The sequence below is a fragment of the Alosa pseudoharengus genome, unplaced genomic scaffold (genome assembly GCF_046254945.1).
Source record: "Alosa pseudoharengus isolate Yale_2024_CS ecotype anadromous, Long Island Sound unplaced genomic scaffold, YU_APseudo_1.1 YU_APseudo_1.1_scf_10, whole genome shotgun sequence".
Lineage (NCBI taxonomy): Eukaryota > Metazoa > Chordata > Actinopteri > Clupeiformes > Clupeidae > Alosa > Alosa pseudoharengus.
This window is the reverse complement of record NW_027468565.1, coordinates 21,540,292-21,568,134: the sequence shown is the minus strand read 5'-3', so window position 1 is coordinate 21,568,134 and position 27,843 is coordinate 21,540,292. Positions and strand designations below refer to the sequence as shown.

The 27,843-nt window shown below is 50.8% G+C and overlaps 1 protein-coding gene across 2 annotated transcripts in view; it reads left to right on the top strand.

The window, feature by feature from the left end:
* Positions 1-27,843, top strand: part of znf423 (zinc finger protein 423) — a 160,133-nt gene that overhangs the window by 113,497 nt on the left and 18,793 nt on the right. For both annotated transcript variants that reach the window (XM_076267554.1, XM_076267546.1), the window contains one exon: positions 25,487-25,618. In XM_076267554.1, coding sequence (XP_076123669.1) covers positions 25,487-25,618 — 132 coding nt within the window. The remainder of the gene's footprint in view (positions 1-25,486; positions 25,619-27,843) is intronic.

The window sequence follows — 27,843 nt, the reverse complement described above, 5'->3', positions numbered from 1 at the left end:
GTTGGCTTGAGTGTATCTGAGACATGCCTGAATTAATTTGTTCTCTTAGACAAAAAGCAGAAGACACACACACACACACACACACACACATAAATAAACTGTCTCTTACACACACACACACACATCCCTTCTCTCTCTGTCACTCTGCCTCTCCCTCTCCTTCTGTCTCATACACACACACACACACACATACACACACACACACACACACACACACACACACACAGCCACACACACAGCTCCACTCATACAGTGAGTCACTGGAGGACTGGAGTTTGCTGAGCTGGCTGGAGTCTGCATGTCTCTGTGGTCGGGCAGGATGGGGAGTCTCTGTCACGCAGATGCTCTCACCCATGACACACACGTAGCCCCCCCTAGACACACACACACACATACACACACACACACACACACACACAGACACACTCTCTCTCACAGACACACACACACACACACACACACACACACACACACACACAGGCACAGCTTTGGCCTATTTAGTTTGGTCTGGTTTGGCTCTGTTTGTTGGTGTCTGTATTGTTTGGATTTGTGTTTCAGCCCCATGGTCACATGTGTGCAGCGATCTACACTGAGCTCTGTGATCACCACATACCTTTTACCACTGATAGTGTGTGTTAACAGTGAGAGTGTGCTTTTGTGTGTGTGTGTGTGTGTGTGTGTGTGTGTGTGTGTGTGTGTGTGTGTGTGTGTGTGTGTGTGTGTGTGTGTGTGTGTGTGTGTGTGTGTGTGTGTCTGTGTGTGTGTGTGCGCGTGCACAGGTGTGTGTGTGTGTGTGTGCGTGTATGTGTCTATCAGCATCTCACACCCCAGTGTGTGAGTGTGTACTCTGCCAGGCTTCTGCTCCTGGAATGAGAGGGCTCACGGTGTCAGCTCTCCCCTGATCTGATTGGCTGCTCCGCGTGCCCACCCCCCCTTCCCCCCTCCCTGTGTGATGCCCGGCGGGGCGGCTGGACCAATCGAACGACTGACAGGCACAGCTTTTGATATGAGCTGGAGGACTCTGACCAACTGGGCACCAACACCACGGCAAACCGCCGGAAGGATGGACAGCACATGGTCCACAGGGGGAGGGATGAGGAGAGGAGGAGCAGAAAGGAGGAGAGGAGAGGAAAGGAGAGATGAGCAAACAGAAATGAAAGAGTAAGATGGATGGGATGGAGATATGAGGGGAGAGAGAGAAAAAAAGGAAGGAAGAGTGTGTGGAGTGTATTAAGGCAACTTCAGTCAGGTCGCTTAATTAACTTTTATCTCTTCATCAGTCTCACATGCAGACGCTGGGAGAGAACTGTGAGAACTGTTAACCGTATCGTATTCTTTCGTTCCTCTCTCTCACACAAATACACACACACACACACACACACACACCGCGCACACACACACACACACACACACACACACACACACACACACACACACACACACACACACACACACACACACACAGTGTGTCTGCTAGTGGCTCGTTCTCATTCTCCCGCTCTGGGTTTCATTCCTCTCCTCCTCCTCCTCTCTCCTTTCCACTTCTCCTCTTCCTCTCTCCTCTCCCCACTCCTTTCCTTCCCTCTCCTCTCCTCTCCTCTCTTCTCCTCTCCTCTGTCTCCCCACTCCTCCTCCTCCTTCTCGGGAGTTGGATTCATCCCCCACTTTGGAGGAGTGTTGGGGGGCTTAGACGGGACTTCCCGCGTGGTTACTCCGTGATGCCCCCCATCCCCCTCATCCTAGCACCCCCCCCTCCCTCGACTTTAATCCTGAACCAGCTCAGGGAAATGCCCCCCCCCCCCCCCCCCAAACACACAGACACACTGAAACCCCAAACCCCATCATCGCAGTCCTCTGCTGGGGACGGTAGGCGGGGGTGGGGGCGGGGGGGGGGGGGGGGGGGGCGTTGAGGGGCGGTTATTAGGATTTATCCTTCTCTCTCACTCTCTCTCTCCCTCTTTTTATTTCTCATTCTGTTTTGTGTTGCATGGCTCCTCTGTTCATTTGAATGTGCAATCCTCTACTGCTCGGCTGCTCTGCTGGGGCTGACAGGCTTATCGGTGGCACAAGAGAGGCACACAAGAGAAAGAGGGAGGGAGGGAAAGAGAGAGGGAGGGAGAGAGAGAGAGAGAGAGGGATGAACGGTGGAAAGAGAAATGGCTGGCGTTCAGTGATAGGCCTGTGTGTGGTGCTTTTGGGGGGCACAACCAGTGAGGTGCCAGTGTAGTGGGATTCAGATTCTGTGTGTGTGTGTGTGTGTGCGTTTAAAGTGTGCAGGTTTTAATGGGTCAGAAAAAGGTGCCTCTGACTGTAAGCTGAAACAGGTTTGTAATCATTAAGTGAACTGCATTTGACAAGGGTGAAACATGCCATCTGCATCTTGTGGTTCTACTCCTGTTTAGTTTGGACGTGTTATGTCCATTCTGTAACATGTTAGCAGCAGAAAACCTTTACATCTTATGCATATACACTTACAGTACATATTTACATTATACATTTCATATGGTTTTCGTGGCCTCAGTGTTTTTCCCATGCTGTGGTGGCAGAGCACACCCCACTGATTAATGTCCTGGTATGATCTACCGGACCCCATTGGGATTAATCATTTCTAGTGAGTAGATTTATGTTATTGTGGCAATCTTGCCATGGTGGAATCGGCTGTTGAGACTCCTGCTCCTACCCCACCCCACTGCACGCCACCCCCCTCCTCCAGTATCCCAGGGGGCCGCAGTAGAAATTCATTGTCTTGATGGTTTTGTTGTGTCATCACAACTCTCTCCCTCTTTGTGTTAATTTATGGTGTGCGCTTCGCTTCTCAGAGCTCTCAGTTGAGCAGTAATTTCTGAAATTAAGTGGTGGAATGAAATCAATCAGCCAGGAAGTGTTTTCCGAGACTCGGCTAGTAAAAGCGGGTATCAATAACATGGAAAACACAGGATCGCTTCCTCTAGTTAACATACTTGCATTCCAGTGCTGGTAAGCCCTCAGGCTTGTCGTTCAGTTTAATTCAACCCAGAGTCGCCTCATAGGTAAGCTTGTTGACATAATAATGCTACCAAAGCATTGGAATGACATTCAATTAACATCAATAATGTATGAGTCGTTTTACATGAAAAAAAAATGCAAATCGGATGTGTGACATTGTCATGGGAGGGACTAAAACGACAAGTCCGTGGAAATGCCACTCCCTCTAATCAATGACAACCATTGACGAGGCTGTGTGAGAGTAAGATGTCAAAAGGTGATTGGACCGCTGGCATTCTAGCCCCACCTCCGTCTCCCTCTCTGAGCGCAGGAGAGGGGCGGAGCTTGTGCACCTCGATGCCTGACGCCTGACATGCCTCTCTAACAGTGCTGTTAGCCCGCGCGCAGGGCAGTAATTGAAGATCAATGGGGCATTCGCACCAGATGCCCCCCTGCCAGGGCAGATGAAGGACGCCGATGAGGAGGCACCCAGGCCTGGGGGGCATCTGCAGCTGGCTTTGAAGCTCCTTGGTGTCTGTGTGTGTGTGTGTGTGTGTGTGACTGTACCCCCCACCAACACACACACATACACACACACACACACACACACACACTTTGCTTTCTCTCTTGGCTCCACTGTTGAGTAGAGGAGCAGCCTCCAAGCAAAGGTGTTAAGGATGCTTTGACAAATAATTGACAAACACACACAAAAATCTTCACAAGATTGTATGTGTGTGTGTGTTTGTGTGTTTGAGGATGAAAGTCACATATTGAGAGGTGATGTGTGTGTGTGTGTGTTTGTTTGCTTGTGTGTGCTTCTGTTCATGTGTGCTTCTGTGTATATGTGTGTTTGTGTGTGTGTGTGTGTGTATGTGTGTGTGTGTGTGTGTCGGCAAGGTTATTAGCATGCTGTGTGAGATGTGTGTTGTGGTGTTGGGGCTAGCGGGGATTAAAGAGACTTTAGTGTCATCGTCCCCAGGGGGACTCACAGAGAGCACACACTGACTCTCGCATACAGGAGCCAGATTAAAGCACAGCCCCCTCCAAACACACAGGATAAACACACACACACACACACACACACAACCTTTCTTATAGATGCACACGCAGATGTGCCACATTAAAGGTGTTGTCCTCGATTCTAACCCCATTTTTTCACTTTCAGTGAATGTCTCCGCACTGTCCATTAGCTTAGCTGTCCTTCCACTGCTAGCACTCAAAACAAACTCTATAAGGCTCTATAAGTGGGAGACAGACAAACATATTGGCCGGTACCAGACCACAAACAATCTCAGGCGGTCAGTGCAGTGCATCAAGGACACAGAAGGGATGACACATACCATGCTCTCTCACACAGAGATACACACACTACTACATTGTTTGTCTTGATGTCACGGGTACGCTGGCGACTACGCCGCTCCGTCCAGCATTGTTTGTCTTTATGTGTCAATGTCTTGTGTGTGGAGCGCTTTGGATTGTACTAAGTACATGTTAAATGCGCTTTATAATTAAAAATGACTTGACTTGACTTGACATACTTCCTCTGTAACACAGAGATAATGTACTGTACATGCATGAATGCATGAATGGTCTACCTTTGTCACATTTTGTACATTTACTGTATACATACACACACACACACACACACTCTCACACACACACACACACACACACACACACACACACACACACACACACACTCTATCACAAACACAGTGCCGAGGACCCAGATTAGCTGAAGCACCCCACAAATACAAAGGGATAAACACACATTAAACCCCTCCAAACCACCCTGGTGTACACGCACACATACATTCACATGCATACACACACACACACCCAGAACACTGGCATGCATGCTGAGGCCCACAGATTTTGTGTCCCCCCCCCTACTCCCCAGTCCTCCTCCTCTCCCAGATGCCGGGGTGAAGGGCCCCTCTCCATTGAGCAGACTGTGCCATGGTGAGGGGGGGGGGGCAGTGCCAGGGGAGGGGGATAGAGGGAGGGAGAGAGAGAGGAGGGGGGAGAGAACAGAAGAGCGGAGCTGAAAGAATGTGGTGATCGCTGTGGGGCGCATGAGCCACCCTCCACCCCACCCCCCTCTCTGTGTGTGTGTCTCTTCCCCTCCCTCTGTGTTCTCTCTCTCTCTCCCTCTCTCTCTCCCTCTGTGCTCTCTTTCTCTCTCTCTCTCTCTCTCTCTCTCTCCCTCTGTGTTCTCTCTCTCTCTCTCTCCCTCTGTGTTCTCTCTCTCCCTCTCTCTCTCCCTCTGTGTTCTCTCTCTCCCTCTCTCTCTCTCTCTCTCTCTCTCTCCCTCTCTCTCTCCCTCTGTGCTCTCTCTCTCTCTCTCTCTCCCTCTGTGTCTCTCTCTCTCACCCTCCCCTTCCCTCTGCTCTCTCACTAGTTCTCCTTGGTTCTCCATTTTCATATCTTTCTTTCCCCATCTTTCTTTCTCTCCCTTCCTCCTTTTCTTCTCTCCATCCCCCTCTCCATCCCTCCACCCCTTCATGGCTATCTCTTTGTGGTCTCTTATTGTTCTTCATTTTCTATTCATCCCCCTGTGCTTCTCTCTTTTCTCCATCACTCTATCTTCTGTGCTCTTTCTGTGTGCTTCTCTCTCTTGTCTCATGTGTAATGTTCTAACTTGTTCTTATCCTCTATAAAGTTATCCTTGATTTCTTTTCTTGCTAACCTTTCTCCGTAGCTCTCTTTTTTCTCTCTCTCTCTCTCTCTCTCTCTCTCTCTCGCTCTCACTCTCTCTCTCTCGCTCTCCCTCCATCTCTTTCTCTCTCTCTCGCTCTCTCTCTCCATCTCTTTCTCTCTTTCTCTCTCTCCATCTCTCTCTCCCCCCTGGTGTTTGGACAGCTGTGGGCAGGGATCAGGTTGCGGGGGTGGCGAGGGCACTTCCTCTGGTTGGCAGCTCCACACCGGCTCTGTCTGGTTGCCATTACAGCCCAGGATGCATCTGAAACTCTGACTCCCCACTTCCTTCTCCTCCTCTTTCTTTCTAACCCGCCGCCCCTCTCTCTCTCTTTCTCTCTCTCTCTCTCTCTGCACTTGTCTCCCCCTCCTCTCATGGTTGAGGTCTCTCCACTGTGGCTGAGAGGGGCCGTGGACAGCATGCATTCCTGCACTGACAAACGTACTCATGGAACAGAGCCTGGGTTCCCTTGTTTACATGTGTGTGTGTCTGTGTGTGTGTGTGTGTGTGTATGTATGTGTGTGTGTGTGTGTGTGTATGTATGTGTGTGTGTGTATTTTAGCATGTTGTCGTTTAGCATGTCCATTGTCTGCCTGTGAGCAGTACCTGCTAATGAGTTGTGGATACAGATGAGCCACGCAGTCACAGAACAGAGTGTGTGTGTGTGTGTTTATGTTAATGTGTATTTACGAGCGGCTGTCATATCTCTCTCTCTCTCTCTCTCTCTCTCTCTCTCTCTCTCTCTCTCTCTCTCTATCTCTCTCTGCTCTCTGTGGTTTATTAATTCATTCCTCTCCTAATGGCTTGCAGCTGGGGAGCAGAGTGTTGCACTAGCGCTGATGGGACGTAGAGAACAGCCCATGTGATGGTGTGAGCGAGAATGTTTTGCTGTCATTAACCAATGAATTGTTCAATTCATCCAAGTGTGTGTGTGTGTGTGTGTGTGTGTGTGTGTGTGTGTGTTTGTGTGTGTGTGTGTGTGTGTGTGTGTGTGTGCATGCATTTGTGTGTGCTTTACATTGCTCTGTGTGTATGTGTGTATGTATGTGATTCCCCCTGTGCTTGAGTGTGTCAATCCTTATTCACATAAGTAAACCTTGGCACAAGGGTATGTGTACAGTTCAGTACATGCTGACTGGAGTCTCAGTGGCGCTGAAACTCTGATGGGCATCAAATCAGTACCTTCACTAGGGTCCAAGACTAACTAGAGGGCTTTTTATTCACATCAGTTACAGACCACACACTTATTAAACCACTACTACCACACACTTATTAAAGCACTACTACCACACACTTACTGTATGAAAGCACTACTACCACACACTTATTAAACCCCTGCTACCACAGAGGAGTACTGCTATGAACGTAGGGATACATGCAACAGAGTATAGACACACACACACACACACACACACACACACACACACACACACACACACACACACACACTTTCACACACACACTTTCACACACTCACACTCACCAGCCATCCAACAGCGATGACCACCATATCAAACAATACCATTAGTTGACAAAGGCTACTCAACAGACACAACATATAGAGTTTACATGCTGTGTGTGTGTGTGTGTGTGTGTGTGTGTGTGTGTTAGGGGAGAGAGTATAGACACAGCAGCAGAGAGAGAAACAAAGAGAGAAAGAGTGAGCGAGAGGGACTGAGAGAGAGAGAGAGTGCAGACACAACAGCGGAGAGCGTTGACGGGCAGGCCGGCCGCCCCCGGGACGCGGTGCGCGCCGCTGTTTGATGTTGGCAGCTGATTAATGAGTTGTGAGAAGCGAGTGTTTGACGGCGCTCTCTGGGCGGCTGCGGTTCCAGGGGCCCGGCTGGAGTGTGTGTGTGTGTACGTGTGTGTGTGTGTGTGGGGGAGTGTGTGTCGGAAGGGGTTACAGGGAGATGTGTGTGTGTGTGTGTGGGGTGTGGGGTGGGGTGGGGGGGGGGGGTGATAGGGCACCCCCGCTGGTTACCCTTGAACACTCGACGGAGGTGTTGACGCTCCCCCGCGCCCAGCCGGCTCACGAGGGTGCAGCAGCAATTAAAGCAGCACAGCAGAGAGCAGGAGCCACGGAGGAGGAGGAGGAGGAGGAGGAGGAGGAGGAGGGCAGGTCTGCAATACAACACCTAACCTACGCAGAGAGAAAGGGGGAGAGAGAGAGAGAGAGAGAGGAGATGCAGGGAGAAAAAGACAGAGATAGGGTTGGATGAGAGAGAGAGAGAGAGAGAGAGAGGAGGAGGAGGAGGATAGAAGGATGGAAAGGGGTTAGTAGAGAGGGAAAATGGAGTTGCAAAGACGCAGAGACAAAATGAGAGGGAAGCGAAGGGGGGGGGTAGCGATAGACAGATAGACAGCAGGTAGAGGGGGAAGGATTGCAGAGAGAGCTGGGCAGATGGAGGGAGAGCCAGAGGGAGAGAGAAGGGAGTGTGTGGAGAGAGAGATAAGCGGTGGCAGAGGGGGTGAAATTCAGAGGGGAAGGGGGGGGGGGGGTACAGGCTGCCCAGGAGCAGGCCTGGAGAAAGAAGAGGGGGGGGGGGCAAGATGCATGATGGGTGAAGAGAAGGAATAGGAGAGACTGGAGACCAGGAAGTGTATGCAGTGGAGGGAGGGAGGGAGGGAGGGAGGGAGTGGCGATGGATGGAGAGAGAGAGCAGAGAGGATGGGAGAGGGGAGGAGAAAAGTACGAGTGGAGAAGTTGGACGGAGCACAGCCTGTGTGGTGCAGAGCTGGCAGGTAGATAACAGCCTGGGAACAGGGCGCAGATTGTCTGGGAGGAAGGAGGCCAGGAGAGAGGATGCAAGCGTATGTTGAGATGGAGAGAGGAGATAGCTTGGCGCGGAGCGAAGCGGAGGTCACAGGGAGGTCAGGGCGTGGGAGGCGCGAGCGCGGGGCGTTGGGTGGCGGTCGGCAGCGTCTTTCTAAGCCCCTCCGAAGCGGCGCTCACACTGGGAGCTTCTCCGTAATTAGCTCCTGATGAGGACCTAGAGGAAAAGAACCAGGTGATTGGACTTCTTATCCAAATAATTACCTCAATTAAGTCATTAAGACCCTGGGCATAGCCAAGCCCAGAACAGCCTCCCTTGTGCCCCAGCAGGGAGCCTTCCCTGATCTCACGGCTCCTCTTTCTCTTTCCTCACTCTGTGTGTGTGTGTGTGAGGGTGTGTGTGGGGGACGTGTGTGTACACATGTGTTTGCACAAAGCATGTTGTGGTTTTTTTTTTTTTTATCTCTCAGTGTGAGTGTGTGTCAGAAAGAGATAGTTAGTTATGCTCCAGCTTTTTGTCCTGCTAAGTATAATGAGGGGGATTCTTAACGCCTAAGCACTTGCGCAAACAGTCTCTTTGACACACACACACACACACACACACACACACACACACACACACACACACACACAGAGCGACATAGGTTAATTACTCATAGCATCTGGATGGCCGTGTGCACGCAAGAGCCCTTGGCACCATAGTGGGTCTCAGTGGTTCTGAAAGTATGGCCCTACGTCTGTGTGTGTGTGTGTGTGTGTGTGTGTGTGTGTGTGTGTGTGTGAGCCCTCAGCACCACAGTGTGTCCCAGCGGTTGTGAAAGTGCCCTGGTGCATCATGGGGGATTAGGCTTTGCTAGCCGTGGGGTTATGCAGAATGTGGCCACTCCGGAGCACTGTGTGTAATTGTGGCCCTTCGTTAATGTGTGTGTGGGTGTGGGTGGGTGGGTCAGTGTGTGTGTGTGTGTGTGGTTGTGTTGTGTACCTGTTTATAGTTGGTTGTGTGACACTATGTGAATGTGACTGTGTGTGTGTAGCTGAATGTGTATGTGTGTATAATTGCATAGTGTTTTTGGCAGAGAGCAACACTATTTGTGCACACTCCCCATGTTACTCAACATTGCCCACCACCCCCCCCCCAAAAAAAAAAAAACACACACACACCCATTAGGTTGCCTCTTCTTAAGAGCTCTGAATGATTTCACTGATAGGGCTCCACATGCATAGAGAAATTCCATCTGTATAGAAGCCGTTTTTGGTTTATTTCATTTGTTGCGGTGTGTTTTGCTGTGATACCCCCCCCCCCCCCCTCCCTCTTCTTTTGTTTGGCTGCTGAGGGTGTCCAGGTGTGTCTGAGCCTGCAGAGGCTTCCAACCCGCATCTGGATCAGGCCAGCGCCTCTGCGCCCAGATGTGCTCTACTCCCGCTCCGACGCGGGCCTATTTTGGGTTCCTGTTTTTTGGGTCTTGGGTGGAGGGGCTGAGCGTTGGGGTGTGCGTTAGCATCAGCTGCCTGTCAGGTGTTAGTGCGGACCCAAACAGATGTTATTTTGATGGGTTGGGAGGGGGGGTGTGTATGTTTGGGGGGGGGGGGTATAGGGGAGGGGGGTAAGCAAAAAGACAAAGCACAAAACAACAATGCCATTAGTCATACGAGCTCTCAACTCTGGCGTGAGGCTCAGAGACCATGTGTGTGTGTGTGCATGTGTGCGCATGCATGTGTGTGTGTGTGGGTGAGTATGCATGTGTGTGTGTGTGGGTGAGTATGCATGTGTGGGTGAGTATGCATGTGTGTGTGTGTGTGGGTGAGTATGCGTGTGTGTGTGTGTGTGGGTGAGTATGCATGTGTGTGTGTGTGTGGGTGAGTACTGTATGCATGTGTGTGTGTGTGTGGGTGAGTATGCATGTGTGTGTGTGTGGGTGAGTATGCATGTGTGTGTGTGTGGGTGAGTATGCATGTGTGTGTGTGTGTGTGGGTGAGTATGCATGTGTGTGTGTGTGGGTGAGTATGCGTATGTGAAAGAAAGCGAGAGCTTCACAACATACGGAGGAGGTGCACAAGTGCCTGGCCCTGCCTTGACTTTCCCCATCTGTCCTGTTTGAGTGTGTGTGTGTGTGTGTGTGTGTGTGTGTGTGTGTGTATGTGTATGTGTGCGTTTGTGTATGTGTGTATGCGTGCGTGCGTGCATTGGCACGCATCTGTGCACACCTCCGTCTGTTTGCCCGTGCCGTGTGTTTGTGTGTGTGTGTGTGTTTGTGTTTGAATGTGTGCATGGCATGTTCATTGATTTAGTTTGCGTAGGTGGGTTTACCTGGCTCTCTCCAATCCCACTGGTTGCTGACGTGCGCCGCTAGATGTGTTTCTAGCATTGTCCAGAAGACGAGTGGGAGGATTTACACGTTAATATTAAAGTGCATCATGCATATTTCTGTCTCTCTCTCTCTCTCTCTCGCCCTCTGATTCTCATATGAGTCATATCAAGAAAATAATACCCACATATAATCATACATTACTATTACTGTTCCTACGACGACTAAAATTACTACTGTTACTACTACTATACTGACACATATGCACATCCACAAATATGTATTGGTACACACATAATGGACCCTTTCAACAAGGTAAACAAAAACAATGCTTGAACATTCTATTTGGGCCCCAATCTACTTCCTCTGCATTAAGATAACATATGGAATGTTAAAAAGGAAGTCTTGTGGGGCCAACTATGATGCTGATAATGAAAATTCCATGAAAGGGTCTATACAATCTTATCATTCATTCAAACACACACACACTGCTTCTCATTGCTCCAACTTGTTTTGCATTTCTAGGCATGTTAATTGGTGATGCTTGGAATCACAGGCATCAGAAAGCAATAGGCTTTGATATGACTGAGGGCTTGGGAGTACCCCTAGGTGGGATTCAGGAAGACTTACTGGTAAACAAAACCGACCAACCTCAGACACACACACACACACTATCTCACACACACACACACACACACACACACACACACACACACACACACACACACACACACACACACATACACACACACACGTACACATACAAACACACAGACAGCTGTAAAAAAAAAAAAACACAGCTGAAGTTAAGATGAAACGCTGTCCTCTAAACAGGGTTCTGGCACATTTCCTTTGTTGTGGATGTGTGCATTAATATTGATTTCCCCCCCCCCTCTCGTTCTCTCTTCTCTGAACCCTTTGATCATGCAGTTTGGTGTCTCTTCCTCTGGGAGGGCCCCCTCTACACACCCTAATAATGCTTTGTCATCTCTAATATCTCTAACACTTGACACACTGATATTAATATTAGTGTGTACTTCCTGTCTGATATCCCAGCTAACCTTTTAAACAGCACACCCAGTTTGTGTGTGTGTGTGTATGGCTATCTGGAAATCACACAGGCAACCCCCCGCCCTCCCAATCCCCCTCCACACACACACACGCACGCAAGCATGCGCAAACAATAGCATACGTGTACACACCAATGCATGTATGTATATAGACAGTACAGAGACGAGAGATGCAGGTATTTTTCCTCTGTCTTCACAGTAACTAGAGGGCTAACTAATGTAGCCGGATGTCCAGGGCTGAAACATGTGTGTCTGGGGCTGCTGTTTATCCTTGAGCACTCTGTTCTGGAGAGGGAGTTATTATACACGCCATAAAGCGCCACATTTATTATTGCTCTGAGTGCTCGCTGCAACGGCTCCAAAATGGCAGTTAAGTGCAGTCGTCGCACTGCCTTGAGACTGAATGGGGGTAATTGTTTAACGAGTCGGGGTGTGCGACTTACGAGCTGGAAGCAACTCCAGTGTTGCACTGCTCCCGTTCTACAAGTTAGGCCTCCGTTTTCTCTCTCTCTTTCTATCTATCTATCTCTCTATCCATCTCCCTCTCTCTCTCTCTCGCACACTCTTTCTCTCCCTCTTTCTCTTTTCTCTCTGCCGCTAATATCGTCCACGTCTGCAGGGACTGGCTGGCCCAGAGAGGAAGCAGCTCACACACAAGATGGCGGTTTTTTGGTATGTGTGTGTATGTTTTTTTTTTTTTTAAAAAAGAGTTCTGCTCTCCTTCAGCACCAAAAAACAAATCTCCAAACGCATGTATATTTCATTCCTGCCTCGGAATAATTAATGCTGCATTATTTATTGATTTGTTTGTATTTGAGTGTGTGGTAAAAACAGCGGGAGGCCCATACTGAGTGTATGCACACACACACACACACACACACACACACACACACACACACACACACAGGTGCTCTCATAGCCCACACCAAAGCAAGCTGGGAGGGCAGTGGAGTGTGATGCATGCTGGGAAAGTGAGTTCTCTGAGGAGCTCGATGCAGCTGGAGGAGGGAGAGAGACACACACACACACAGAGAAAGAAACAGAGAGAGAGCGAGAAAGAGAAAGAATCATCAGAGTGGAACTTGCACGCCCCTCTCAGTGCTGCGATGCTGTGTCCTCTTCACACTAGCTTGTCCTGCGAGACGCTTCTCTGTTTGTGTGTGTTGGTTGTGGCGCTGTAACACAATCAGTCTGTACAAGCTCTCCACCGACTAGGGAGAGGGTACCATGCTGCTGCATAAAATTAGGACTTGGTTAAAAACACTGTGCCAACTAATCTCTCCTGCATGACAACGACAACTGTGGAGCAGAGTCAGGTCGTGAGCTATTATGGGATATACATGCTATAATTAAAGCACTATGGGTAATGTAGTTTTGCAAGTGTATATTGAAATGGTGTAAAGAACATACAGCACTGTGGTCAGGCAGTAAGTTGTTGCGTAAGTCTGTAGGTTCCCATGTAGAATGAGTGTTTCCTGGTGGACTGAGCCTTTTGGTGTGTCGAGGTCCGAATGACCTTGAGTGTCCTCGTCGCTGACCAACGCTGTGTGGCATCTCCCCGCCTGACTCACTTCAACCCTGCCGTAACCCCGTGCCATCACAGTGGCATCCTTGCTCCCCATGTGCATGATGGACAAAGATACACTGAGTGAGTGAATGAGCAAGAGAGAGAGAGAGGGTGGGAGAGAGAGGGTGGAGGAGAGAGAGGAAGAGGGTGGGAGAGAGAGAGAGGGGGAGAGGGTGGGAGAGAGAGAGAGGAAAAAGAGAGAGTGGAAGATGATGGGAGAGAGATAGGGAGAGGGTGGGAGAGAGAGAGAAAGAGGGAGAGAGGAAAAGGGTGGGAGAGAGAGATAGAAAGAGAGAGGGAGAGAGAGGAAAAGGGTGGGAGAGAGAGAGAGGAAGAGGTTGGGAGATAGAGGAAGGGAGAGGGAGGGAGAGAGAGGAAGAAGGTGGGAGAGAGAGAGAGGAAGTGAGGGACTGAGAGCAGAGCTGAATAGAGTAGAGGAGTGGAGCAGAGCGATCAGTGGTTCTGGCACAGGTTCACACACATGACCTACAAATGATTTAGTGTCTTCATTAAGTCTGTGATGGAAACGCAGCGCCTTGTAGCATGTGTCTCTTCTCTGGCTGCTGGTGGCTTTGACTGAGTTTACAGACACTGGCTCTCTCAAGATTTGTGTGTATGTGTGTGTGTGTGAGAGAGAGAGAGAAAGAGAGACAATTCCTAAGAAGGATTAATACATACACATGGAGTGTGTTTGCGTGTTTGTGTGTGTGTGTGTGTGTGTGTGTGTGTGTGTGTGTGTGTGCATGTGTACAGCTGTGCAAGTGTATGCATTCTAGTGTGCATACATGCGTGAGTCTGTGTCTGTTCGTGTTTATGCTTGCGTGCATGTATGTATGCATGTGTGCATAAATGTGTCTGTGTGTTTGTGTGTGTGTATGTATGCATGTGTGCATAAATGTGTCTATGAGTGTGTGTGTGTGTGTGTGTGTGTGTGTTTGTGTGTGTGTTTGTACATGCATGTGCACATACAAGTCTTGTGTATGTGTGCTTGGGGTGTGTGTGTGTTTGTGTGTGTGATCACATCTGTGAGGTGGGGGCCTAGTGCAGGCATCAGGGGCAGCTCAGGAGACACTGAGGGCAGGGATGAACAGACGCTGATCTGTAGCAAGGTGTGTGTGTGTGTGTTTGTGTGTGTGTGTGTGTGTGTGTGTGTATGTGTTGTGTGTTGTGTATGTATGTGTGTGTTGGCTCACTGAGGGCAGAGGCTGATCCGGAACAAGGTCACTCCTGCTGCTTCCCGCCCACTGTGGGCTCTGTGCCAGTGTCCAGCCAGCGGCCGGCCCTCACATCCTAATCTATCTGTCCGTCTCCACCTCTCTCTCCCTCCCTCTCGCTCTCTCTCTCTCTCTCTCTCTCTCTCTCTCTCTCTCTCCATCCCTCACTGTGTCCCTCTCTTCTCTCTCTGCGTCCACCTTGGTCCAGTTCTCTGCAGCTTTCCCCTTCTCTCTGTGCTGTGATGACTTAATGTGGTCTCACTCTCCACTCCTTCCTCATCACTATTCACAGAGCTGTCAGTCATCGTCATACACACTCACACACTTTCTCTTTAGGCTTCTACCTGCCATGTTTTAATGTATGTGTACAGTATCAGTGCAACACAGTATACTTATTACTACACAGTCAGCTGGTAAACCTTTATGGGCACTGTTAGGGCTGTCTCCTCTAGAAGTCAATTTGCCTTTTATATCTCTCTCAGAATCCTTTCTCTTCGTCTGTTTTCTCTGTCCCTTTTAATTTTCACCCCACCTCTCTCTCTCCCTCTCTCTCTCTCTTCCTCTCTCTCTCTCTTTTCCTTTTTCTCCCTCCCTCTCTGTCTCCCTCTCTCTAGAGGTACAGATGGACACATTTGCAGGTTAACTCGAACAGCTGGAGGTGCATTATTAGCGTCCTGCTGCTTGCTCATATTTGCTCATATTTTTTTTTCTTCCCTCCTCCTCCTCTTCCTCCTCCTCCTCCTCCTCCTCTTTCCTTGGCGAGCAGATAATTCACATGCAGCCAACCAAACACGGAGTCGGTGGCCTGACGCGAGACACAAAAAAAAGATAAAGAGATGGAGAGAGAGGGAGGGAGGGAAAGAGAGAGGGAGGGAGAGAGATTGAGAGAGAGAGAGAGAGTGTGTGTATGTGTGTTTGTAAGAGAGTACAGGAAGGGAAGAATAGATTGCCGGAGCAACACAAAAAGAAAGGTGTGTGTTAGACTGTTAGCATTGGCAGTGTTACTGTGGCAGTGCATGCCAATGTGAAGTAGACGCACTGAAAGAGAGAGGGAGAGTTAAGGGTTAAGAGTACTGTTGTGGAGACAACGCTTCTTGTTGTTGTTTGTTATTATTTTTCCCCTCACAGCTGGGGTGTGTGTGTGTGAGGGGGGTATGTGGACGGAAATGAAGTCCCAGGAATCCATCGCCTCCCCCAGGGAAGAGCTGACAATGAGCAATTGTTGTGGAATGGCTCATAGAGATTGCTTTTTAGCCGCGTTTGGGAGATCTTGCGAGGATAAAGAGCCCCCCAGTGCACCCAGGGGCGAAAGATTAGACACACACACACACACACACACACACACACACACACACACACACACAAACATCCACACACACACACACACACACACACACACACACACACACACACACACACACACACAAACATCCACACACACACGCACATTCACATACATAAATACACACACACATGCACACAAATGTGTGTAAAGATGAGCAGACATACACACACACACACACACACGTGTACAAATGAGCAGATGCAGGCACCCACACACACACACACACACATGCATGCACATGTGTGTACAGATGAGCAGACACACACACACACACACATACACACACAACCAAATGCCATGCCTGTTCAAAGCGCACTCATTTTGTGTGCCTTGGCATGTGAGTAATTGTGTGTGCAGTGAAACATATTGCGCACATGCACACAGTACAGTGGAGCTTGTTTGGCAAAAAGCCTGAACAGCCCAGAAAGCTTCTACAAGCTTATGTGCGTATGTGTGTCTCTATGTATGTGTGTGTGTGTGTGTGTGTGTGTGTGTGTGTGTGTGTGTGTGTGTGCATGTGAGCTTGTGTGTGTTTGTGAATGTTGCTGTGATTGTGTTTGTATGTATGAATACCGTGAATTATATTGGTGCAGCATCTTCTCTGGGGTGCTGTGGAGTAGTGACCATCAAAGTGTTGAAGGTGTGTGTGTGTGTGTGTGTGTGTGTGTGTGTGTGTGTTTAAAAGAGTTGGGTGAGCACAGCGCCAGGAGACATGCTGTTTGACCAGCACAGAACTCCAGGTTTGAAATTCAATAAGACCCCACATAAAGCTACACTCACCCACAATCTCTCTTTCTCTCTCTCTCACACACACACACACACACACACACACATACACATTGACTTTGCCAGGAACAGCAGCCAGCATTAGCAGCACTGATCACTCACTGAAGTCATAATTACACTCCGGACCGCAATTAGCAATCTGGGGTGGCCGTGTGTATCTGTGCGTGTGTGTTTGCGTGTGTGTGCATGCGCGTGTTTGTGTATGTCTGTGTCGACTCCCATTAAAAGTTTGTGGTTGGGCAGTTTGTCAGGACCGCATTTCACCTTCAGGTGTTTAGTGGGTGTATGTTGTGGATAAGGAGGTCTGCAGATTAAACCTCACACACACACACATATACATACACACACACACACACACATACACACACAAATCAAATACAGCAGTCAGTGTTTTGTGACTTCTGTGCACATCCTTGAGCCAAATGTTTTTAACAAGGCCCCAGAGTCACCTGGCTCTTGACTGAGGTTGATTATTCAAGTGCCTTTATTCCTAATTTAGTTGTGGCAGTATTAATGATCACACGTTGCCATGGTGATTTGACTCTGATGCGGTCTGATGAGATGCTTAAGATACAAAAAAATGCCCCCTCTGTTTATCTCGCTCTGTGCCCCTCTCTCTCTCTCTCTCTCTCTCTCTCTCTCTCTCTCTCTCTCTCTCTCTCTCTCTCTCTCTCTCTCTCTCTCTCTCTCTCTCTCTCTGTCTCTCTCTCTCTCTCTCTCTCTCTTTCTGTCTGTCTTTCACTCTTTCTATGTTATTGTCTCGCTCTGCCACTCCTCCGACCTCTCTCTCTCTCTCTCTCTCTCGCTCGCTCGCTAAGCTGAATTTGTCCAGGGACTCGAGACACTAAAGCATTTATGACTGTTGGAACATATGCTCATGAATGTCAAATGCAGTCGTTATGACGTAGTGGTGTGGCACTCGTGCAATCCGTGCGTAAGCCGCGCCTGTGGACGCCATGCTCGCCGGTAAGCGCCGGTAAGAGAGGTATGGAGAGCCGCGCATTAAGGAAACATATGGAAGGATGGAGGGAGAGAGAGACAGAGAGAGAGAAAAGAGGTGGTACTACTGTATGTCAGCAGTGGCAGTAGTATTAACAACAGGCCTTTGGAGTCACATGCTTATAAAGACTTTATCAAGCACAGCCTTTATTGGTGTGTGCTTCACCTACTATTCAATCACCACACAGACACACACACACACACACACACACACACACACACACACACACACACACACACACACACTCAGCTACCTCCAAGTGTTTGCATATGTGTGTTTTGGGTGAGGAGTCTTGTGTTCCATGTATGTTGGTGGTGGAGGAGTTGAATAGAAAGAAGTATAGTCCATGATGTCCTTGATGAGCTTGATGAGCAATTTGCTGAATTTGACAAAACCTCTAATAGACTAGAGTTGCGGATTGCTCCATCAAATGTTCTGTGAATGTCTTCACAGTAAGACGGGTGTGTGTGTGTGTGTGTGTGTGTGTGTGTGTGTGTGTGTGTGTGTGTGTGTGTGTGTGTGTGTGTGTGTCCCTCGTGAGTTCTCCCTGAAATGAGGACAGCAGGCCCTGCCACACGTGCAAAGACTGTCTGCTCTTTCTGGGCCGCACACGCAGGCGGCTTTGGCTCCTAATTTCCCATTTGATTGCATTGGCTCTGGGCCTCTAACAGACTCGCTCTGCATGGCACCTATTCTGTGTGTGTTTGTGTGTATATATGTGTGTGTGTGTGTGTGTGTGTGTGTGTGTGTACCTGCGTCGTTGTGAATATGTGTGTGTGTGTTTGTGTATCTGTGTGTTAGCCTGTGATTTTGTATGCTTGTCCTTGTCTGTGTGTGTTTGTGTTGAAATGAGAGGGCTGTTTTCCCGGTGTTCGGGGCTTGTGTGAGCAGCAGGCGGTCAGACGCAGGCAGGCCTGCCGCGTGGGGGGTGGGGCTCTGGCCCGCAGGCCGCATGCTGATTGGTGGAGCCCCAGCGGCTGAGAGGAGGGGGCTCACAGCAACCGTGCGCCGCGACTCGCCAAGGAGCCAAACAGGCGCATTAGCGCCTGACGCCCTAGGCGGCTGTCTCGGGCCGGGCCATGATGAAGAACCCCGCGTCCCAGAAGCCCCGCTGCAGCTGCTCCTTGCAGTGCAGTTTGGGAAATTGAGTCCTCTGGGTCTGTGGTTCGTCCTGAGACCAAGGTGGACTATGGGGACCTAATTTAAAGCCGGGCTTTGCCTAAAGAGCCGGAGGAAAAGTGCCACACAAAACCGGGGCCTCCTTGGCGGCACAGTCTACCTCCACTCTCTGGACTCAACACGGAGACCTGCTGTGCATTTGTGTGTGTGTGTGTGTGTGTGTGTGTGTGTGTGTGTGTGTGTTTCTGCGCCCCCAGATAACCCAGTCGAGCAGTGCAGGCTACAAAGCCACCCCCCTGAGTAAACATTAACAGTTGGTGCAAACTTAACTACCCTCCCACTCATCTGCTGGAGGAAATAACCCAGGCGATGGTAAATACGCTGCGCAGATGGAGTGGTTGATGGGGAAATAGAGAGGAAGAAGGAACGATAGACAAAGACAGCACCAAAGAGGAAGAGTGTGTGTGTGTGTGTGAGGGAGAGGGAAGGGAGGAGTGTTGGCGAGCGTCGCGCTTTTGGAAGGAGACTGTTTGTTTGTTCATGTGTGTGTTTGTTTGTTTGTTTGCATGTTTGCTTGCTTTGCCGGTTTGCTTGCTTGCTTGTGCGCGTGAAGGTCGGTTTCCGCGGGGCGGAGAGATCCAGCGTCCCACTGTTATGTAATCTGATAGGAGATTCCAAGCTGGTCAGCTCCATATGCCGCCCGAGCCTGCCAAAAATATCTGCAGCCGGAGCCGAAGCCGAAGCCGTCCGCTGTGCCACGCCGCACACTGGCAACCGCCAGAGAACACTCCGGAAATATTTACAGCAGATAATAGGAAACGTGTGAAGTAGGGCTACAGCCAGGAGAGGGAGGAGAAGAGAGGAGGAAAGGAGGAGAGAGGAAGGGAGGAAAAGAGCGGATGAATGGGATTGGGGTGGAGGGGGGAGGGTGGAGGCGGACGGGGTGGTGGGGGGGGGGTGGGAGGCTTGGTCGGTTCCCAAAACGGTTGTGTGTATGTGGATATGCGTCGTCTGGCCCTGTGGAGAAGGGGAGGAGAGGAGTGAGAGACGAGGAAGAAAGACAGACACACACACACACACACACACACACACACACACACACACACACACATGAAAGAGTGATGATGGTGATGGTGTGAGAGTGCGCTACTGTCTACTCTTGCCTGTTTGTGATTTACACTGAAATATGAGGGATGTGGAAACAAGAGATGTCTGTGCATGAGTGACTGTGTGTGTGTGTGTGTGTGTCTGTGCATGAGTGTGTGTGGGTGGGTGTTTATGTGGGAGGATCACTCCAGGGATTGCCTCAGCATTGCAGTAGTGTGTGTGTGTGTGTGTGTGTGTGTGTGTGTGTGTGTGTGTGTGTGTGTGTGTGTGTGTAGGAGCTTGGTGTATGTATACAGTACGTGTGAAAATGAGTGAGAGAGAAAGTAGGAAGAGGGCTCTTGAGACCCCTCCAACTCTGCAGTGGTGAGTGCATTGTTTGTGTGTGTGTGTGTGTGTGTGTGTGTGTGTGTGTGTGTGTGTGTGTGTGTGTGTGTGTCTGGCCCACATTGCCACCCCCACCGGCACGGGTCAAGCGCAGCATGCCGCGGCATCTCCCTTCCTCTCCCTCTGCGTTTCCATGGCAACACACCTTGAGCTAGCCCCCTAGAGATATGCCCACCCTCTCTCTCTCCTCTCCTCTCTCCTCTCCTCCTCCTCCTCCTCTCCAACCCTTTCGCCCCCTCACTCCCCTCACCTCCCCACCTCCCCCTGCCCCTCCCTTCCCTCTCCTCACAGACTTCTCCCCTGGTGCCTCTCCCTGCCCTGCCAGGCCATCAATCCCGGCCCAGGCCTCAGGCCCGGGGTCCAGGCAAGAGGGGCTGACCCCCGTGGGACCACCAGCACCACTAGCCTCACTAGCACCACCACCTCCACCACCACCTCCACTGCTGCTGCGGACGCCGCTTGCTGCACTCCCAACCGACCAACCAACCAAGGAGCTCATTTGTTTGTCTGTGCACGCTGCAGGGGCCAGGGCTGGGCAGGGCTTAGGAGGAGAGGAGCAGCGAGGAGAGGAGAGGAGGGGAGAGGAGAGGAGAGGAGCAGAGAGGAGAAAGGAGTGGTAGGCAGGGGGGCAGGGGGGCATGGAGGGAGGGAGACGCACAGCAGGGGCTGAGGGGTGGACCCATGCAGACTGGGGGGGGGGTCTCAGGGGAAGACTGCAAGCCAAGGCACCACCTGGCTCCCCCCGGTCAATTATCTGGAAGCACATTGACAAAGCAGCCCCAGCAGCAGTGGTGGTGAGGGAGGGAGGGAGGTGCTACTGTGTGCTGGAATAGCAATCTGAACATGCTCATAAATGGCCCATCCTTCTATTCTGTCTCCACTTTATCTTTCTGCCACTCACCCACTCCCGCATCCACTCAGCATGCATTTGTCCTTTCGCTCTCTCCCTCACTTCCTGTCTTTCTTCCCTATCTCCCTCTCTCTCTCGGTCTCCCTCTCTCTCGGTCTCCCTCTCCCTCTCTCTCTCCCTCTCTCTCTCTCTCTCGCTCTCTCTCCCTCTCCCTCTCTCTCCCTCTCTCTCTCTCTCTATCTCTCTCCCTCTCTCTCTCTCTCTCTCTCTCTCTCTCTCTCTCTCCCTCCCTCCCTCTCTCTCTCTCTGTGTCCCCTGGCCTCATGGGGCGGTTCCTCCGAGGCTTCATCCCCGATTCTGCCCGTGTCGCTGCCTCATGCAGTTTCTCAATTAAGATGCTGCATACCTTTGGTGGTGCTGATGCTTTTCTCTCTACCTCCCTCCTCCCCCCTCCCTTTCTCTCTCTCTCTCTCTTTCTCTTTCTCTTTCTCTCTATCTCTCAATCACTATCAGTCCAGCTTTCTCTCTTTACACACACACTCACATACTCACATTTTTTTTTCTCTCTGACAATCACTATAACTCTATCTTTCTCCTTCTCTTTCTTTCTCTCTTTCTCAACACACAGACACACACACACACACACACACACACACACACACACACACACACACACACACACACACACACACACACACCTCTGTCTAGTCTTTCCTCTTTTGTCTCTTTCTACATCCCTCTCCCCTGTGATATCCCTTGGCTCCGCCCAGGCGGATCTCCTTCTCCTGCGATTGGCCAGCAGGGTATTCTCCCAGGGTCCTCTCTGGCTGTGATTACTTCATCGATCTGTCACACTCTGTCTTCCCTCTCTTATTGTTCATCAGGCCATATTAGGAAATGGAGCCTGTGTTAACCTGCTACATCAGTTGATGGAAATGCAGTCTCCACACTGTGGCCTCTATGTCTGTGTGTCTGTGTGTATGTGGGTGTGTGTGTGTATGTGGGTGTGTATGCGTGTGTGTGTGTGTGTGTGTAAGAAAATGCTATCAATTGTATAACTGTGTGACGGGGTAATCGTAGTCATTCTGCGGACACTAGGAGCAGCCCAGTGGACGGCAAAGATATGCTGCTGCAGCTTATTGGCTTGGACAAACACTGCCCAGGGGGTGGAGAAGAGAGAGTTTGGTCAGAGGATGGACTCTGTGGTATGGGTGTAAATAACAATGCCTATATGCATGAGAGGGTGTGTGTGTGTGTGTGTGTGTGTGTGTGTAGTTGTTTGTGTGTGCATTTCCATATGTATGTTCTTTAGTATGCGTTTGTTAGTCTGTGTACAGCCGCGTTCGTCTGCCGAGGTTAGTTAGTGCGGCAGGCTGAGTGGATGGCCTCAGGGTCCACACGTCTCTGGCCACTCGCCCCTGTCTCCGTGCTAGACAGCTCAGTTCAGCCCTGCCCTGCCTGCAGTCAGTCATTAAGGAAGTGCATGACTGTTGATGCGGGAATCGGCTACATTACTGCAGCGCAGTGCAGCCAACATGGCTGGTGCCTCTTTGGTGTGAGGTGAGCGCGGTTAGCATGCTACTTAATGACTTTTTAGGAAGTGTGTTAAGCTCTGGGAAAAAAAAAAGACTTGGTGTGTGTGTGTGTTTGGAAAGGGTCCACAATATGCTTGTCTAAGAAGGATTCCTCAGTAGGAACCTACAGTGTGAGACCATCAAACACACACACACACACACACACACACACGTACTGTACACACACACACACACACACACACACACACACACACACACTCACGTTGGGGCCAGGGAGCCTGTGAGTTCCTAAATGAAAAAAAGAGAATAAAGTCTCTTCCCCTTAAAGAGATGACTGGGCTTGTTCTTCACTCCAAACTACTGCGTCTGTAAGAGAAAAAGAGCTCACTTTTGTCAAAGAAACACTGACACACACACACACACACACACACACACACACACACACACACACACACACACACACACACACAACACAAGAGGCCCCCTAGCTACCATTACTTGTCATACAGCCCAATTATCCCTCTACTTCCTGCTTTCTTTCGCAGAATTCTCTTCCTCTCCCTCTCCTCACACCCTCTCTTCCTCCAATTCCCCCCGATTTTACACTTAGGTGTCACTTTCTGCCTCTTATTCACTCACAAACACAGACACACACATACACATTCACACCCGTAAACCCTCCAGACACACACACACACACACACAGACACACGCACGCACAAACACACTGTTTCTCCGGCCCTCTGGGTGCGTGTGATGATTCACCTTGTGCTTGCTTCCCTGTCTGCACATTATGTTTTGCACACTGTGCACCAGAAAACTCCAGCAGCCCAGAGAGAGAAGCGAAGGGGGGGGGGAGAAAAGTTACGTTCCGAGGCGCTCAGACCAGTTTGAAGCGTTAGCATGGGCTAGCCAGGGCAGCCAGACACCAGACCAAAAGAGTCTCTCTGCCACACACACATGTGCACACACACCACACACACACACTAAACTCACACACTCGCAGAAAGACAAAAACTCAGACACACACACACAGACACACACACACCCAAGCGCTCGTTTTTTTGTCAGGCAGGGATTAGGGTACCCCCTGAGTGGGCCTTTGAGGCGGGAGAGGAGATTGGAATCGGCAGTGGTGGTGGTGGGGATGATGGGGGTGGCTGTGTGTGTGTGTGTGTGTGTGTGTGTGTGTGTGTGTGTGTGTGTGTGACACGGGTGTCAGAGCCCATCTGATTGAAGACTTTATTAACCTCACCAGGACCCGCGGCTACTCTGCAGGGCGCGTGCGTGCGTGTGTGTGTGTGTGTGTGTGTGTGTGTGTGTGGTGGGAGGGGGGGTCAACTTGGGGGCTCTGTAACCCCACCTCAGACACTGAGATCGGCGGGTTATGTTGGTGGGTGTCGGTGTGTGTTGTGCATTTATAGAGGTGTGTGTATGTGTATGTGTGTGTGTGTGTAAAGGTGTGTGCGTGTGTGTGCGTGCGCGAGCGTAGGGAGTCCGAGGTCAGCGTGGGCTCCAGGATTGGGACGCAGGGGGTGTGTGCGCGGTCCGTGATGGGGGCCTGTGTGGCGTGCCAGCGATAAGACCGGCGCGGCCAGGCGCCCAGCCAGGAGCCTACGCCCACCTTTCATCTGTCCCATGCCAGCGGGCATCTGTGTGTGTGTGTGTGTGTGTGTGTGTGTGTGTGTGTGTGTGTGTGTGAGGGGTTGGGGCGCGAGGCGGGCGCTGATGTCATTCACCCGGGCTTAAAATAGAGCGAGCGGTTCCACAGACCCACGCCGCTGGGGGGTGGCAGGCAATTACCGGCCGGGAGAGGAGCGGCGCTGTGCCCAGAGAAGGAGACAGGAGTCAGGGGAGGAGAGGAGGAGGCGAGGAGGAGGAGGAGTCGGGGGAGGAGAGGAGGAGGAGAAGAAGAGAGGAGGAGGAGGCGAGGAGGAGGAGGAGAGGAGGAGGAGAAGGAGAAGAAGAGAGGAGGAGGAGGCGAGGAGGAGGAGGAGATGAGTCGGGGGAGAAGGGGAGGAGGAGAAGAAGAGAGGAGGAGGAGAGGAGGAGGCGAGGAGGAGGATGAGATGAGTCGGGGGAGAAGGGGAGGAGGAGAAGAAGAGAGGAGAGGAGGAGGCGAGGAGGAGAGGATTCGGGGGAGGAGAGGAGGAGGAGGAGAAGAAGAGAGGAGGAGGAGGAGAAGAAGAGAGGAGGAGGAGAGGAGGAGGAGAGAGGAGAGGAGGAGGAGAAGAGGAGAGAGGAGAGGAGGAGGCAGAGGTGAGGAGGAGACAGGAGGAGGAGAGAGGAGAAGAAAGGAGAGGAGGAGAGAGGAGAGGACGAGGGGACGGGGCACAGAGGGTGTGGGATGGTCAGATAGGCCAGAGAGGACTGTGAGACACAGGAAGTACATACACATGCACACACACACACACACACACACACACATATGCACACAAGCGCCCGTGCACGCATGCTGCCAGAGCGGGACTGGGCACTTGGCAGACTAAGGGAACGTGGTGGCCGTGTTTGGGTGAGTTTGTGGCGGAGTCTGAGCCATGGTGAGTTGGCACTGCCACCCTAGACAACGGCTTGACTCGCTTACTCATACCACCGCCCCACACAGCTCGCTCGCTCGCTCGCTCGGCTATAAATATACTGTGGATTTTCTGTGTGTGTGTGTGTGTGTGTGTGTGTGGCAATGTAGGAGATATGTCCATGTGTGTTTGCGTCTTGAGCCTAAGTAACTAAGCAGCTGTGCCGGTCGTTGTGTGTGTGTTTTGCAGAGGAGGGCATCAACCACGAGTGCAAGCTGTGTAACCAGATGTTTGACTCCCCGGCCAAGCTCCTGTGCCACCTGATCGAGCACAGCTTTGAGGGCATGGGTGGCACCTTCAAGTGCCCCGTCTGCTTCACAGGTGAGAGGCCTCCACTACCAGCTAATGTGCATGACTGTGCAAACACACACACACACACATTCGCGCACGCACACACACACACACACACACATACACATACACAGAGAGAACATTCCCTCACAGTACTGTCGTGTTTGTCATCCCATCATCCTCATCTCCTACTTCTCAACGTAATGTCATCCATCCATCCATCCATCCATCATCTATGTATTCCTCCACTGATCCATATATCAATTCATCCATCCATCCATCCATCCATCCATCCATCTATTCATCCATCCATCTCTATTTTATCCCAGCTCCCCCAGTCTCCGCATGCCCCCTGCCATTTCTCACTCACACACACACACACTTCTTTCTTCCCTACCGCAGACCTCACCCCCTCTTCTCTGCTTAATTGAACTGAATTAACGATCAGAGCAGCAGGGGGTAGAGGGTGTCTTTGAGGGGGGGCGGTGTGCGTGTGTGTGTGTGTGTGTGTGTGTGTGTGTGTGTGCTCCTGGTGGGCTGGAGAGAAGACTCGATCTGGACTCTCCATCTCCCGGAGCGTGGGGGTGGCTCAAGCAGAGACTGACACAAGCCTGCACCAAACAACACAGACTCACCACCGGGGAATGCGCAGAGATGGTGGAGGAGAGTCAGTGTAGTCACACCATGTTGCTTTTTTCCAACACTATTTTGCCCTCGACTTTTAATAGCAAGGCAAATATTGTGACACACACCTACTCAGCCCCTGCTAGCCCTGGTGCTTAAGGAGGTCATCGTCACGGGAACGGCCCAGGCTTCTCTCTCTCTCTCTCTCTTCCTATCCTCCCTTTCTCTCTCTCTCTACCTTTCTCATCTCATCCTCTACCTTATTTCCTCATCTTCCTCTCTTCTTTTTATCTTCCTTCTTTCTATTTATCCTTGCCTTTCTCAATTCTCTCTCTCTATCTCTCTGCTCTCTCTCTCTCCATCTTTCCCTCTCTCTCTCTCTCTCTCTCTCTCTCTCTCTCTCTCTCTCTCTCTCTCCAGAGTCTCCCACTGTGCTGATTTTAAAGCTAATGAGGGCTGATGTCCCCATGGTGATACCTGGTGGGACCTTCCCCCCCGCCACATACCCATGCACACGCACGCACACACACACACACACACACACACACACACACACACACACACACACACACACACACACACACACACACACACACACAGAAGCCCCAGTGGGCCTGGCGCTCCAAACGGAGTCAGGCGAGATCTTTCTATCCACCAAACCAGGCCAAGACAGTCACCGCCGCCGCCCGCACCTCCACTGAGAGACAGGCGGGGGGGCACTTTCAAGGTCCTTAAAGGTGAACAAGTTTGGGCAGAAGGCTGGAGTGTTTTTCCTCTTTTTCTCTCTCCCTCTGTCTCTCTCTCTCTCTCTCTCTCTCTCTCTCTCTCTCTCTCTCTCTCTCTCTCTCTCTCTCTCTTTCTCTCTCCCTCTGTCTCTCTGTCTGTCTCTCTCTCTCTCCCTCCCTCTTTCTCTCTCTCTCTCTGTCTATAAATGCTGAACCATTGTGGAGGTCAAGGAAGAAAAGGAATAAAGAGAGATAGTAATCCCTGTCTCTCCCTGGGGTGGTGGGACTCAGAGTGTGTGTGTGTGTGTGTGTGTGTGCTTGTTGCATTGAAAGTCACAGTGGACCTTGAGCCAACCTCTGAGAATAAGAGCTGGTGGGTGTGGCTGTGTGGTCTCTGAGTGAGGTCTATAGTAGCCTGTCTGGCCCACACCATCCTCCGTCCCACTTACTCCTCCATCTCTTCTCCCCTCCTCTCTCCTCCTCCTCATCTCCTCTCCTCCATCTCCTCTCCCCTCCTCTCCTCTCCTCCTTCTCTCCGCCAGCCTTGTTTATGGTCCTTTGTTTGCCACTCCTGCAATTCATCATTAAGTCCCCCTTGTTTGTTGTCCTGTCTACCTCCCTTTCTCTCTCTTGCTCTTTCTCTCTCTCTTGTTCTCTCTCTCTCAGTATGTTCAGTTGCCCACCCACCTCTGCTTTTCCATCTATCTATCTGTCTATCTTCCTGTCTGTCAGTCAAGCCGTCTGGCAGCCCTATCTCCTCTGGCTGTGTGTGTGTGTGTGAGTGTGGAGGCTTACCTACATCTCTACCTGCCTGCTCTCTCTCTCTCTCTCTCTCTCTCTCTCTCTCTCTCTCTCTCTCTCTCTCTCTCTCTCTCTCTCTCTCTCTCTCTCTCTGGATGCCCATTG